The 16,169-nt window shown below is 38.5% G+C and overlaps 1 protein-coding gene across 1 annotated transcript in view; it reads right to left on the reverse strand.

The window, feature by feature from the left end:
• Thada (THADA armadillo repeat containing) overlaps window positions 1-16,169 on the reverse strand; it is a 275,181-nt gene that overhangs the window by 194,839 nt on the left and 64,173 nt on the right. The window contains exons 24-26 of the mRNA XM_051175184.1: window positions 14,944-15,057; window positions 12,945-13,067; window positions 8,204-8,295 (exon numbers count right to left, since the gene is read on the reverse strand). Of these exons, the coding sequence (XP_051031141.1) occupies window positions 8,204-8,295; window positions 12,945-13,067; window positions 14,944-15,057 (329 nt within the window). The remainder of the gene's footprint in view (window positions 1-8,203; window positions 8,296-12,944; window positions 13,068-14,943; window positions 15,058-16,169) is intronic.

A 16,169-nucleotide genomic window follows, 5' to 3' on the forward strand; every position in this document is an offset into this window, starting at 1 on the left:
GATGGTAGATGTTCTTTGAAACACTGAAAGAAACCCAATGTCAAATAAATAATTTAGGGCAGTACTACATACCACATCCCACTCTTGAAGAGTCACAAAACAATTATAGCACTTAAATGTCCTAACTGTCCCATCATAAACTTGTATTTAATGCATCATTTTTATTTAGCAAAAAGAAATTAAAAAAAAAAAGAAATAGAAAAAAGTAGCCAAAGATTTTCCTGTGTAACTTTTAAACCCTTTGGAAAGCTAATTGTCATTAAAATATAATGTATACTCCCCATTAGTAGAGATACTGGTTAATTCAGGAGTGGCAAGAGAATGAATGACACTTCAAGGATCACCTTAAGCTGGCTGAGCTTATAACTCATGAGCAAACCATTGCATTATGTTCTCCAGGCCACCAGCCAGTGACAAAGAATTTACTCATTTCTCAACGATTTAAAAAAAAAAAATTTTTTTTTGTGATGGAATCCACAGATATAGGAACTCCTGAACAATTCCTAATGTTGTATAAAATTCAAACAAACTTTGATATCTAGAACAGGTGGCCAGGTTTTAGATATGAATGACAAAAACATATAATGCCTTTTCTGTCCTAGGCTGTTTTATCATCAGTCCTAAGACAAACGTCATGTGGTTTCCAACCTCCATCCTTATGTGTTACATATAATATACCATTATAACCCTATAATACTCCATGCAATCCTCTCTTCTCTTCTACATATCCAAACCCTACCCCTTCTTTCAAGTCAAGAACAAAACTGAGCTGCTACTTGGGATGACTTCATTCTCCTCTGGTTCCTATCCCTGACAATCAATACTACAGAGTCTGATAATCATATTTATTGAACAAGTTCAAAGTTGGTCTTACCTCTTATTAAACAAGACAATTCTAGAAAGCCAAGATCATGTCATGAATGACTTTTGCGTGCACTAGAGTACCAAGTAAAGATCCAATGAAAATTTTTATTAATTATAATTTAAAAGTTCAATATGTAACAACTGATTCTAACAAGTGTCCAACAATTCCTAGAACTTCACACTATTCAGTTCTAAAATGAAGTTTCAAGGACTAAGTTTTGAATGAAAAAGAAATACTATCCATGTTCAAACAAGACTGCTCCCTCAGTATTTAACCTCTTTAACTTCATCTTCTCATTTGGAAAATAGCCCTGTGGTATTTCTCTACGTGTAGCAAACAGACAAATACTGCTTGTAAAGCTCCTGATAAATGAAGACTTTATCTCATAGTCCTGGAAGCAATGCTGATGACGTCTTAAATTATGTAATCTTGGTATTACATTATATTAGTATGGCTCATATAAAATTTAAGCTATAAGAATACCAAAGCCAAGAAAAAAAATATTTACTCATGCTTTTCTAGGATGAGGATGTATGCACTGCCAAAATTCCATCGAGCATGCTCAAACGAAAACAACAATGCCTTAGTTATTAAAAAAGGCAATGGCCTGGAGCAGTACTTAAGAACAGAGATTACTTGGTCGGTGCAAGAGTCAATATTTAAAAACATAATGACTAATTCCCACTTAAGTTCAAGAACATATTACTTTTCAAGAATTTGTTGTTGTTGTTGTTGTTGTTGTTGTTAAAAATTTGGTCTAAAATCCATGAATCTAGTGAAAAGAAATGTGAAACAAAAGCTCTCCGATGGGTCAAAGGGTGAGTACAGATTTAACTCTGGTTGTAAGAAGTACTCAACGGCGGCAATACAAGATGCGGACTTTACTTCTCATTCTCTAAAGATAGTGATCTTCTCTGACTAAAAAGTGAAACTGAATGGCCTACACATGTCTGTGTGAAATGAACGGATGATAACTCCCAACCAAAACATGGGGCTCTCAACTTTAAATCACTGCTTAAAATCTGATGACAAGTGTCTCCTTGGAAGAATAAAACTCATTCTACATGAGAACCACTGAATCCAAAGCCATGTTATTGTTACTACTAGAATAATCTGCAATTTAAAAAATGTTGTAGTCAAGCTTAATGTAAGCTAAAAATAACCGCCGAATGCATTACCATTGCTACTTGGGATGTTAAACAAACCACTCTTCTGGCCCTCAATCCTCACATCTGCAAGGTGTGACTAGAACTGATCCCTTCTTGGATTCTCCTTTGGATAAAACCAAGTAATGATAATTGTCATAATCAGTCTGACTTTAATTAAAGACATGGATTCTGAAGAAATCACATCACTGGAAAGAATTTTTATCAGTCCCCCAATTCCCATCCCATAGGCCCGAACTATCATCACATTGAAAAAAATTTGTAGGAATGGCAAATGTCTTAACAGAAACTCTCACACCTTACTGGGGCAATCTGGACTGAAAACCAAGACCTCTACCGTCCGGTTCTGAAACCTGGCACTGGAATCCTTGAAACCTGCCCTTCCTTTACCTCTATGGGTGTGAAAACAGCATGAGGCTTGGAGAAGATAAGTAACATTCATTGAGTCAAGAACATGATCCACAGGACTCCACCTTCCACAGAAAGATTCGTCTTAGTCACCTCAAGGTCTACTTTTTCTTGGCTTCCTTTCGCTTTCCCTAAAAATAACAGGCTATCATTTCAGAGAGCAGAGATTTCCAGTTCACAATCAGACACTGGGGAAAGGTCTCAACAGTCTGACAATGGAGAATTTAAAGCCAGACTACAAAAATGTGACTTTCTATCAGTGAAGGGCTCATTTTAGTGGAACACAGCTGGAGTGAGTCTTGGGCTCTAATTCTAGGTATTGCTGAAAAGGTGACATTTCTGACCTAAAATCAGGCTCTCTCATTAACACTAAATTAGATACATCAAAAGGGACTAGCGTGTCAAGCACTAAATAGGTCACAGGCACCAGGGAAATGCCACCTCTTCTCAGAATGTCTCCAGCCCTTTAACAGAAATGGTCACAGAAGGTGTTCATCCTACTCTTTAGGTCATGGATTATTGGTTTGCCTGTGTAAGCAAGATGGGGGAGGGCAGGGGCATGTGTGGAATTCAGAGGACAGACAACTTTGTAGTCAGACTCTCCTGCCTTCATTGTAGGTTCAAGGGATTGAATTTAGGTTTCCAAGCTTATGTGACACATGCTTTACCTGTTGTGTGTGGCATCTCACTCCCTCCCCTCTCCTCCATTGTTTAAGACAAGGTATCCTGTAACCAAGGCTGGCTTCTAACTCTTAGAGAGTTAGAACCTTCCTGGCTCTAACTCCCAGGTGCTGGGATTTACTCACACACCTCCACCTGGAATTTACGTGATACTGAACACAGAACCTTGGACTCTGTGTGAGCTTCTCGGGTTCTCTACCCATTGAGCTCCATCTTTAGCTCGGACATGGAATACTTCTGATCCCTGTCTGCGGTCCACTACCCAACCCAGAGTAAGAACCCAACAAATGTTCATTTAGTGGAGAATATGGGGATTCTCTTGGTATATAAGATGTTGATATAATCCTGGCCACAACAGTCAAAGAAAATTCTGGTTTTCAATTTGGCCAAATAAGCACTTGCTGCAAGCTATTACACAGTTCAAATCAAACAAGCCATTCTGAATCCTAATAATTACATTTTCAAAAACACCCTACAGCTCAAAACTTTTAGTTTTGAGAACCCAGTTCTTTCCTCAACAATGGGGTGGATAACCACAGAAACTTGTGGAATCTATTTTCCTAGAAACATGAAAACCAGGAGGAAAGCCATTCTGTCTGGAAACTGCTTCAGTCTTCCTGTAAGCAGGGCACTGGGCTGGGGAAGACGCTGGCATGCCTGCACACAAAGATAGTAAGACAAATAGCTAAAACGGTTCTGGCATTTATAGCCTAGAAAGTAAAGTCACTGCAACATCTGCACGCATAGTCACTGGAGGTCATTTTACTTGGATCTAATAATGCTTTTGTAGACATATTTTTTTCCTAAATTGTACAATATCTTCCTATACTTTTTCTTTGGACATGAGCGTCTCATCAATGAGACAGAATAAAGACTGTACATAGCAGCCGGAGAGTAAGTTTCTTCCTTTTTAGATTGACTTTCTCTCTTGTACCCCATCTACTCATCCACCATGTCTCTTAAGAAATTACTTCCCCTCAGATATTCCACTCAGTTTTCCCATTTATGAATATCTAGAGAACTCAATGCCTGCATCATGTTGTTTAGGCAATAATGTCTTCTATTCACCTGATACACCTGATTGAGCCTTGTCTCCCCAGCTGACTGTGAGCTCCGTGATTATGGGCAGCTAACACACCTTCAATGCTCTGTTTGCTGTTAACAACGAGTTCACAGTAGGGCTTGCTGTGGGCACAGCACTAAAACAGGAAAGTGCAAAGGCTACCCCCACTGACTCAGATACACTGAGCACATGGATGTCACATGGACATAAACAAAGCTTTTCAGACTGCTATATAGTGACCCTGGTCACAGAGCTGGAATCTGCCTCCTTAAGAATTAATTCATATGAGGATTAAATTAGGAAAACCTAAAGGTCACATCTATTTTGCTCCTGCTGTAAGGAATGAGGAGTCATCAAGGCAAACCCTCCATGTAAGTGGGGCTGTTTTAGATAGCGCAGCACAGCCTGCAGATCACAGAACCTCTCAGTCAGTTAGGCCACATTGTGTTTGTTAGATGACAAGAGCATACACGTAGGGGACTGGAGAGATGGCTCAGTGATTAAGGGGACAGGCTGCTCTTCCAGAGGACATGGATTCGATTACCAGTACCACATGGCAGCTAATAAACCACCTTTAAGTTCAACTCGAGGACCTGATGCCCGCTTCTGTCCTCCATGGGTAATGCATGCACATGTTGTGCAGAAAGGCAAAACACCCATACCCATAATAAAAAAAAAAGATAAAATTTAAATTTAAAGACTCCTAGCTACTCATTCCATGGAAGTGAAACTCTGTAGTCATAAAAAAAAATCATATACAGAAGCATGAATGTTCCCCCTTGCTTTATTTCTAACAGTCTAAAACCAAAAACAATACAAGACATCCTTTGTATGCATAGTTTAAAACACACAAATAAAACTTATTAATTCTTCATAATGTACAGAACACATCTAAAATGAGCTTAAAAGACCATTTAACTTTAATGCATTTACAGAGAGATATGGCCCCCATGATCACTCCTCTATATGTGATTTTTTTTTTTTTTTTAATCCTACCATGTGGCAGATATTGGTCTATAGACTAGAAACACAGCACTTAACCAAGGTTACAATTCTAGGAACTTATGGGTTCAGTATTTTAGGGCCTCAGGGATACTCCAAGAAACCCTCATTTTACAGGAGAGAAACTGAAGACACAGAGAGGTCAGCTAACTTGTTCCAGTCAATTATTGCAGACATCTGGGATAAAAGCAGGAGAGGCCAGTTTTCTTCCTTTGTTTAGCATCAAAGATTGGTTTATTTATTAAGCAAGTATTTCTGTGAGTCTTCTACACCAAGACAGTGTGTGAGGCACCAGATATACAAAGATGCAGAGATGCTGATCCTGAACTTTTCTCAAAAACCATGATCTAACAGCAGAACTGTGGAACAAGGATAACAGAAAAAAAGAGCAACCCATCTCTGTGTAGGATTCCCAATGTCGCCACAGAAAAGACAGCCCAATAGTTAGTTCTGTGCTGAAGAAAACTCCATGAGGATATGCATCTAGGTCTCATTATTCCTGGGATAACAGTGAAGAAACTGAAAGGCAGAGCGGCTAAAGGAGTCTATTAAGGTCATCTCCAGGGGCAACAGAATACCTAGAAACCAAGCTGTTTACCCCAAGAGACACAGTTTTCACAGCTGATGGAAAAGGCAGGTGTGCTTTTCCTGTCAATTCACTCCTGACCAATAGCACGCACGAATTTGCAGGTCTCTGGGCAGGAGATGGGGCTGTGGAAGCAAATGTTACCACCCTGAGAGATGACACCAGGTGAGGTAAGTTATTTGATGCCCCTCCCCAAAAGGCAATGTACAAGTCATCACTTCCAGCACTCTTAGAGTGTCCTGTTATTATACATGCAAATAAAATAGATGGAAAAGGCCCTGCCCTTGGGGACTTAATATTTTAAGAATGAGCAAATAAGAATATAGCACAGAGGCAGAAGACGGGCTGCAAATTTGAGTCAGCAGGACCACACTTTCCAGTTAAGAGCAAGCAGAAGCCTGTATAAGGACAGTGCAGATAAACCCTCAGATTACCAAAACACAGGCTCTTACCAAAAGTGGTCATCAATCTAAATAAATAATCAATTTCCTATTTCCTTCACCTTACATTTCAGTTGCACTCAGACTATTCTGAAACTGTTCCACTTCCCTCTTTCCAGGAAGGTTGTGATTTTCTGACCATTCTCATCCCAAGGGAATGAAACTAGAGCAGGTGTTTCCATCAGTGTAACTTTGGCAAAATTATTTCTGTATTACCACCCTATTCTCCACCTTTTTTCAACCTAAATGAATATCATTTTCTCTGGCACACAGTAAAATTTGTATGTAACATCCAAGAATCACGTCACAACAACTATAAAGAGAAATCAATTTATTTATTTTTGCTTTGCCAGGATAAAATCTTATATAGTCCAGGCTGGCCTTAAACTATGTAGCCCAGGGTGACTTTTAACTCTTGATGTCCTACACATACAGTCCCAAGTACTGGGGTTATAGGCTTGTACCCTAAGGCTCAGCATCTATCATTGTTAATCATAGTTAACAAGCAGACTGAATTATGTGAAACCTTAGGTCACTGTAGAATTCTTACCAAAGTACACAAAATTGAAGAAAAAATAGCATCAGTCATTTTATATTACTAAATGGGCAGAGTACTTTAAGGAAAGCAAAAATTATAGTCATCCCTCCAAACAAGCAATGTTTTATTTAAAAACGCAACTCAGTTTTTTAAAACAAAATAAGAACTAGAGAGACAGCAATTAAAAGCAGTTGCAGCTCAACTGTGAGAACCAGAGGTCAGATCCAAGCAGTCACATCAGGTGGCTCACAAACACCTGGAACACCAGCTGTAACAGATCCGATGCTCTCTCTGGTCCTTGTGGGCACTGCGTGTCCGTACACATACACTCACATAGACAGATGTACACAGATCAATGAAAAATAAGATATAACAGTCTAGTATTTATTTCCATCAAATTCTTGGGAAACTCACTTACCTTCCTTTTAAATATCTCGTGAATTTTACAGGATGATAAATAGCTATTTAAACTACAATTCAGAACTGCCAGACTTTTTCACTGCCAGCATATCATAGTTCATAACCTTTTTTCTTTTTTGAGACGTGTGGTTCACTCTGTAGCCCAGGCTAGCCTCAAACTCCTCATACGGTCTCAAACTCACAATGCTCCAATCTCAGCCACGAGTGTTACAGGAGTGTGCCACACTTTCATAGTGTCTAGCATACTTAATTGCTAAGACTCAGTCTCATCACAAGATATACAAAAATATATTCTGTAGGCAATTAGCCTAAAACAAACTTGGAGTATAGCAACCTTTTGAGGTGGGAGAGGAAAGGGCCTGGGATCACATCTAGATCCTCAGAAGACCAACCAAACTCCTAACTCAGCACGCAACAACAGTGACATCTAGTGTTAGCAGCTGCAACCCAACTGAACCAGCTTCAGGTCCTCTCACAGCCTCAACAACTAACTTCCTACTTGGAACTTCTCTTCTTTAGAAACATACACTTGTATATTGCATTGAAATTATCCATAATCAAAAAGTTCACCAGAGACACTTTGTTAAGAGGAAATATTTCAGAGAATAAATTCCAAAACCCTAGAGTACTGTTTCTTCTACGTGCTCCACATACAAAGTACAATGAAAAGGGAGTTGGGGACATGTGCTGATCAGAATACAAAGATAGGTGACATTTCTACCTGGACAAGCCAAGATAAAGTGCTGGACAGTATTTACATACATCCAGAAAAACTAACCGGGAGCATTTCAGGAATATTTGAAGAAGATAAAAAGGAAAGACAAACATTTCTGCTCATTGCACTGAGGTCAGCCTGTATTTCTGTCCTTCCAAGCATGCCCTGTTTCTGAAGCTTTCCAGACCGCTTACCGAGGAGCTGATCTACCCAAGGCCTCGGGGACTTGGGTAGTCACTACAGTCCTCTTACAGTTGTGGATTTGCCTGTGGCTGCAGCCTGGAAAGTGCTATATAAAGTAAGGCTGGGTGGAGCTTACCTGTTTGTTTTGGAAAGTTCATCCTTCCCCCTTTTAACTCCAAAAATTCTTGTGATCAAGGAACTAAAGAGAAGTGTGGATGAATTTCTCACCTAGTGTAGAAATTAACACAAAATAAGAGTTAAGAAATACTCATGGCAAGAAACCAACATTAAAACATTAATAAAGTTTAAACTGCATATTCAAAAATCATTACCTAACTGGCAGGGAAAGGCTAAAAAAAATAAATAAAATAAAATAAGGTTTGTGTTCATAAAACAAGGCAACTGAGAAAGAAAAAACTTTCTGATAAATCACTCAATGACTTCCACTTAAACTGAACCAGCTGTGCAATCTAAGCCTATGCATACACATAGTTCTTTCTAATATTATCAATTGTTCCCTCATATATTTGTATATTTCTAAAAAGCAAAGCAGGCTTTTCTTTCCCCACATCCTGACAATGAACACTCAGGGAAACCTGAGCTCCTACTTTTCCTTGTGAAAAATACTTGAGATTTAACTTTATAGGATCCATGTAATTAAAATAGCCAAGACATCAGTTAATACTCAAGAATTTGTTTATTAAAATTACAAGGCCAGTAACTCACTTCAAGTAGTTTTAACTATGAAATTATTGTACATTACCCAATTTATAAAAGTGAATCAGGACACCCAGGCATGGAAGCATAAGCCTGTAATCCAGCATTTGGGAGGACAAAACAGGAGAATCAGGAGTTGCAGGCTTGTCAGGGCTATACTATAATTTGTTTTTTATCTTATGTATATTAATGTTTTACCTTCTAATATGTCTGTGTGAGGGTGTTGGAGTTACAGACAGGTGTGAGCTACCATGTGGGTACTGGGAATTGAACCTGGAACCTCTGGAAAAGCAGCTAGTGCTCTTAACCACTGAGCCATCCCTCCAGCCCCCAGTCAGGGTTATACAATGAGATAGTCTCAAAAAGAAAGAAAGAAACAAAAAACAAACAAACAACAACAACAACAAAAAATCAGGCTGAAGAGATGGCTCAGCAGTTAAGAGGCCTGGCTGTTTTTGCAGAGGACTCATGTTCAGTTATCAAAACCCACGTGGTGGCTCACAGCCATACACAACTCCAGTTTTAGGAGACCCAATGCCCTCTTTTGACATATATGGGAACAAGACATACATATGGTACACATACATGCTTGCAGGTAAACACTCACGTGGGAAAAATAAATGCATTCTTTTAATAAAGGAAAATTATTTTTCCACCATACTAACAGAGCCTATCTTCACTAAGCAGAATATGTCAAGATGCTTCAGAACCATGTAAAAATCTTGACTATCCTAACATTATCAGCCTTCCTCAATAACCTTGTCAAACCAATGTACACTGAAGTATATCAGAACCCTGGGGAACATTCAGAATCAGAAATTAGAAACTGCTATGACAGAATCTACTCTAAATGGGTAGGTAGCATCATAATGTATGTCAACTAGTAGTAATAAAAGCTGAAAAGTTATCAAACTAAGAATGTGACCCAACAAGATGGCTCAACAGGTGAAGGTACTTGCCACCAAGTCTGATGACCTGAGTTACATACCTGGGGCCTATATGGTAGAAGGAAAAACTGACTCACACATGTTATCTTGTAACTGACTACCACACACAAGATGTATGTGCATATATATGCACATGAGTGTAATACATTTTTAAAAATAAAGGACTAATGAAAGACTTAGAAAACAACTTCCTGAAGCCATTGTAGTTAATGGTCACAAACTCAACTGCCCAGGCATTGTGACAACAAAGACATCAGTGCACTGTGTCTAGGGCAGTTACTATCCACGAGGGAATATAGGGCCACTATTGCCAGATCTTCTGTTTTTTTGTGTTTTTTTTTTTTTTTCAAGAGAAGCCAGAAACCCTGACTTTTATGTGAAATCTCACTATTTGGAAATGCTGGCAACAAATTAAAGAAAAGTGAGGAATCATGATGGAGGCCAAATAAAACAGCAATAGGCTGCATCTGTCCCAGTGGCCACCCACCCACTGCAACCTTTCCTCTGGAAGCCCAAACTGCCAATTCATCTACAATATCCTTGAAAATAGACTCACAGAATAAACCCCAAACTGGTCCGATAACCGATCTACTTATATTCAATCAACAGTCAGCAAACAATGGAGCTCTGTCATAGCCCCGCTTAGTGTCCCCAACCAGCAAGCCATACACCTTATTTGGTCATCAGTGCTGTCCCTGCCCCAGCTCAGATCTGGATTATCTCAATATTCCTTCATGTCCTTTTCTTAAAAACCTAATAGGTGGTTTTGTTTTTCCCTAGTGACAAAATGCTATTAAACATTATTTCATGTGTCTACTGGTCATTTTAGTATCTGCTTTGGAGAAATGTATTCAGATTCACTATGTACCTTTTAAATGGGGTGTCTTTTTCTTACTGAGTTTTAACCGCTCTTTATTTAAAACCTAGGGCCTTGCCCAGGCTAAGCAAGTATTCAACCATTGATCCATAACCCCTGCTGCCATTTTTGTTGCTGTTTTACAAGACAGGATCTTATGTAGGCCAAGCTGAGCTGGAACTTTGTTAGCCTCTTGCCTTGGCTTCTTGAGTATTAGGATTATAGATGTGTACCTGCCACAGTTTGGTCATTTGAACATGGAATCAAATAGGGGTTGTATTAGTTACTTTTCTTATTGTTACCACAAAACACCTGATGAGAGCAACTAACTTGTTGCTTGTTCCAGTTCTCAGTTGCACGGGAAGGCAGTGCCAGGCATTCGATATCTTCCTATGTGTTACTGGTCAGGGAAGTCCCAGAAGCTCCCAAAACAACAAAGGCTAGTGCCACTGCCCTTGGTTGTCCCCTAGAACTAGATAGTAAGACTGGACTGCTGAAGAGATAACACATTCTGGATAAAGAAATCCACAGACTTTGAAAGATGCATTAAGATATTAAGAATTGTTCTGCTTCTAGATCAGTATTACTAATCACTTTGAAAACGCAAATCAAAACCAGAATGGGAGGGTTTGGAGAGATAGGTCAGTAGCTAAGAGCTTTGTTGCTTAAGCAAAGAAGCTACGTTTTACTCCCATCTCCCACATGGTGGCTTACAACTATCTGTAAGTCCACTTCTAGGGAATCCAATGCCCTATTCTGACCTCCACAGACATCAGGCATGTTATATGGTGTACATATATATGTGCAGGCAAAACACTAATACACATAAAAAAAGGTCTGTTTTTTGTTTTTGTTTTTTTTTTTTTTTTTTTTTTTTTTGAAAACAGGAATAGAATTCCACTTCACAATTGCTAGGATGGGCTATTGCTAAAAAAAAAAAAAAAAAAGGAAAATAATAAATACTGGGGGTCATTTAGGGAAACTGGAGCTCCTGTGCGTAGCTGATGGGTGGCTCTGCCACTATAGGAAACAGGTTCCTAAAATGTGAGGCAGAGATACTCTGTGATAGACCTAAACAAACTGAGAGCAGGGATCCAGACAACTGATAAGTAAGTATTTATTGCTGCACCATTCATAATTAAAAACCTGGAAGCAATCTCAAAGCCCATCATCTTATCAGTAGAATAAGGAAGAATGACACATGGTATACTGGAATATTATTCAACCTTAGAAAGTACTGAGCTTCTGATGTGTACAGCAACATCCCTGAAACACACCAAATGCAAAGGAATGTACATTTTATGATTCCACTTCTTCGATGTGTTGGACCAGACAAATCCACAGAGAATAAAGCAGAGCAGCAGGCACAAGTGATCAAAGAAGGAAAGATGAGGAGTCAATGCATGGGTGAAGATCTTCTGTTTATGATGAAAAGTTCAGAAAATATGCAACAGTGATAACATCAGTGTACTTGGTGCCACTGAGTTGTGTACACTTCAAAATGGAGGAAGTTGTAAACTGAAAAGAATGGACCATAACCTAGTATATGGCGTTGTTATATATAAATGACATATATATATAAATGACACTAGTATATAGTGTTGAGTCACTATATACAGCAAGAAAAATGTAAAGCAGTAACAGCCCAAAGACTGAGATAAATAGGAGTACACTATTAATAAGTTCTTACACTTTATATGGCATAATACGCACAAATGCCAAAGCAACCACAAAATAAAATCGTTATTAATAATAAATCAACAAAAGAGATAAAATGGAACCTGTGGTGGTTGAATAAAAATGGCCCCCAAGGGCCCATAGGGAGTAGCATTATTAGGAGATGTGGTCTTATTGGAATAGGTGTGGCCTTGTTTGAGAAAGTATGTCACTCTGGAGGCAGGCTCCAGATGCTCAACCTAAGCTGGGTGTGGATCAGTGTCTCCTGCTGCCTGCACTCAAGATGTAGAACTCTCAGCTCCTTTTCCAGCACCAAGTCTGTCTTGTGTGCCACCATGTCTTGCCATGATGACCTGCCGTGATGACAATGAACTAAACCTCTAAAACTGTAAGCCGGCCCCAATTAAATGTTCTCCTTTATAAAAGTTGCTGTGGTCTCGGTGTCTTTTCACAGCAACAGAAACCATAAAATAACTAATATAGAACCATAAAATAAAGGAAAAACATGTAGTCTGGTCAAAAACAAAAACAACAACAACAAAAAACTTATCCCCTGAAGAAATTAGTTGATATGCAGCATATATATTTTATCATCAAGGGAAAGGTCAGCTTATCAAAAACCTACTATTCAAAAGCATAGTATAATTAACTCAGGGGGGACGAACAGCAAGAACACTCACTGCCCAGACAGGTGATGTGAAGCCCAGGATTGCAGCCTTAGCTCCATCAGCAATGTAAGGAATGATGTTCTCCCCCAGCCGTGTATCTCTGAACAGGGCTCGGAGGATATTTAAAGCATGAACCTAGAATGAAAAGCTCAACATCAGCGGTGGACTTAAAACTATAGTAATTCTGAATCTGCACACAAATTACCACAAGTGGACAGTTCACAAATGAAATAGCATATTTAAGAGGATACACTTATGAACTGAAAACCTAGGTGAAGAGTTATAAAATGGAGCAATACAACTAAGAAAGCTTCATCTCCTGAACATGTGTAGAAATCTGTACCTAGTGAATAAGAACAGTAGGTTCTTATTAAAAATGATCCCAAATCCACCCACAAACAGAATCTCAATAAATAGCAACTATTGCTATCTTGTAGATTATGCTCTCATCACAGTGGAATTGTGTAGAAATACTGTCTTAATGCTTTAAAAATAAACACATTTTAAAACACTGGTCAAGGGGCTGGCTAGATGGCTCACAGCCACCTGTAACTCCAGTTCCATGGGATCTGACAGCCTGTTCTGACCTCTATAAGAACCAGTACACACTGTATATACATTTATACATGCAGTCAAAACATGTACACACGAAATAATTATTAAAAAAATTTAAGCAATGATCAAAATTCTTTAACATTTATAGCTGAATACTAGCAAGGCTTCTACACACTGACACTGTTCAAGAAAAGAAATATAAGCCAGGCAGTAGTGGCACATGCCTTTAGTCCCAGCACTCAGGAGGCAGAGGCAGGTGGACCTCTGTATTCAAGGCCAAAAATACCCCAAAACAAACAAACAAAAAAGCACTTTATATGTATATTTTCAATGACCATACTTAAAAATACTAAAACAAGCAAACAAATAAAAACAAATGCTAGCTATCCACTTAATATCTTAGAAAAACAATACTAAAAACAAAAATAAAGTTGTTTTAAACAGTAAAAATATAACTAAGATCATTAAACCTTTGTGGTGATAGAGACCAGACCCAAGCCTTGCACAGCCCAGATAAAAAAAGCTGACTTTTAAAGTCAGATTTCTCACCACTCTAACAAGCAGAAAGAAAGAGTAACAAATAAGCAATATTATCGATGCCAAAGAACCTCATTATTTGTCAAAGTTCCTGTCACTCAGGTCTTTTTCAAAGTGGCCACCTTAAAAAAATATATTTCTCACATTTCAATGAAAAAATGTCTTGGTATGGTCTTTTTTTGAAAAGTGATTAATAACATGTTAGTTACTTTCCCCAAAGAATTCTCTTACAGTAATTGGCCACTGTGTATATGTTATTGAACACCATATTTCCTTCCAGTTGGCCCATATTATGGCTCACAGCACCTGATACCACCTATGACTCAAAACCAAATAAACTTACTTTTCTTTTCTATAAACTTTAGCTTTGTTCCCTAATTGAGCATGGCCTTCCACAGTGACATCCCACTAAGAAGTATTTACCAAGGAAATACTAATTACTACCTAGTAGAGGAATATAGTAGAGGAGTGTTGACTCAACTGCATACACATTGTGACTAGAAGTTAAAACATTACTTAAATTGAATATAAACACACTAAAAATAAGACATCACAATGTAAAGGAAGATTCAACTGCTCAACTACAAAGTGTACATCAGCTCAAAGAAGCACACATGAGATTCAAGTGACTGTATACTCATTTCAAATTTTGAGATGCAACCGTAGCTTGTCAACTGAATGTTTTCAACAGAGTTTAAACGTTAAATGTTTACTCTCCTCAATACCTATCAACCACAGCAAGTTTATTTTGTGGATAGGAAAAACCAAAATAAATAAATGAATAAATAAATAACAACGACCCTCCTAAACACTTCACATTACCCTATCTTCAGGGGTTCCTTATCTTCAGCAGATACGTTTAAAAAACCAATATACAGCAGAGCCTTAACTCCTCTCCCTGCAGCGTTTCCATCATTACCTGGGGGACTGTGCCTGTTGAGGCATCTACAGACAAAGCCAAAGAGATCAGCTCTTTCATTGTTATTTTCAACAAATCCATTTTGCCTTTCTTTGGTTCCGATGCCAACAATGCCTGTGGGGGGAAAATACCAAAATTAATGGGCTTTGATTTTGCATATACCTATTTGTTGGCTTTAAAAATCAATCCCAGAATTGAAAATACCCTCTATAAAATCAGACTGCTTTAACCAGGTAACTTCTCTTCCTGTGCACATATAAAATTAGGGTAAGGTGAAATCATGTCAAGTCCACAGACCCTTCTGTTTGCTTGTTGATTATATAATTATAAGCAGCTGATGAATGAATGACTCTGATGGGCCACTTTGTAAGGACCAAGATCAAGCAGCAGATACAATAAACTTTCAGAAACAAATGGGAAATGTTTCTTTTTTTATTTATTTTCTTTATTTAAACAGTTACAAAAACATTCTGGATTTGATTTCTTCTAACGGTGTGAAGCCCTCTAGATATTGATCAACTATTTAACTCTTCACAGAAGAGTGTTTTCAAAGTCTAACCGTGCCACAGCAGCTGAAACTCCACAGGGCAAAAGAAATATTACAAGCCCCACAGGGATCTTGCACTTGGATTTCAAAGGAGCCACTCACTTATTTTGTGACTGGCATCCAATAAACAAAATAATGGGCTATATAAGCCACTTAAGGCAATACAATGAAAAGAAATGAAGTACTGATATATGTGACAACATGAATGAATCCTGAAAATATACCGCTAAGTGAAAGAAGCCAGACACAAACGACTGAACATCTTATGATTCCATTTACATGAAATGTCCAGAAGAGACAAACCCACAGAGACAGAAAGATTAGTGGTAGTCGAGGGCTGAGAGCAGCAGAGGTGGGTGGAACGGGGAGTAAGTGCTAATGGGTGGGGGTTAGGAGATACTCTAAAATTAGATTGTGCTAATGGTTATTGAGCTCTGAGACTATACCAAAAGTCACTGTACCGTACACATCAAATGCACTAACTGCTGCCACAAGTGAATTATATCTCAACAAAGTTGGCACAGAAAAGCCACTTCAGCTACATCTTGAACTCATCCGCCACATCTACATCTGTAAGATGGAGCTTTTGGCTCCCTATAGCCAAAGTGTGTAACTATTCTGCATGTTCTAAATTCAGGACAAGGTATGAAATAAAAATATAAAAGACAGACATTTAAAC

Source organism: Phodopus roborovskii, unplaced genomic scaffold (genome assembly GCF_943737965.1).
Source record: "Phodopus roborovskii unplaced genomic scaffold, PHOROB, whole genome shotgun sequence".
NCBI classification, from domain to species: Eukaryota; Metazoa; Chordata; class Mammalia; order Rodentia; family Cricetidae; genus Phodopus; species Phodopus roborovskii.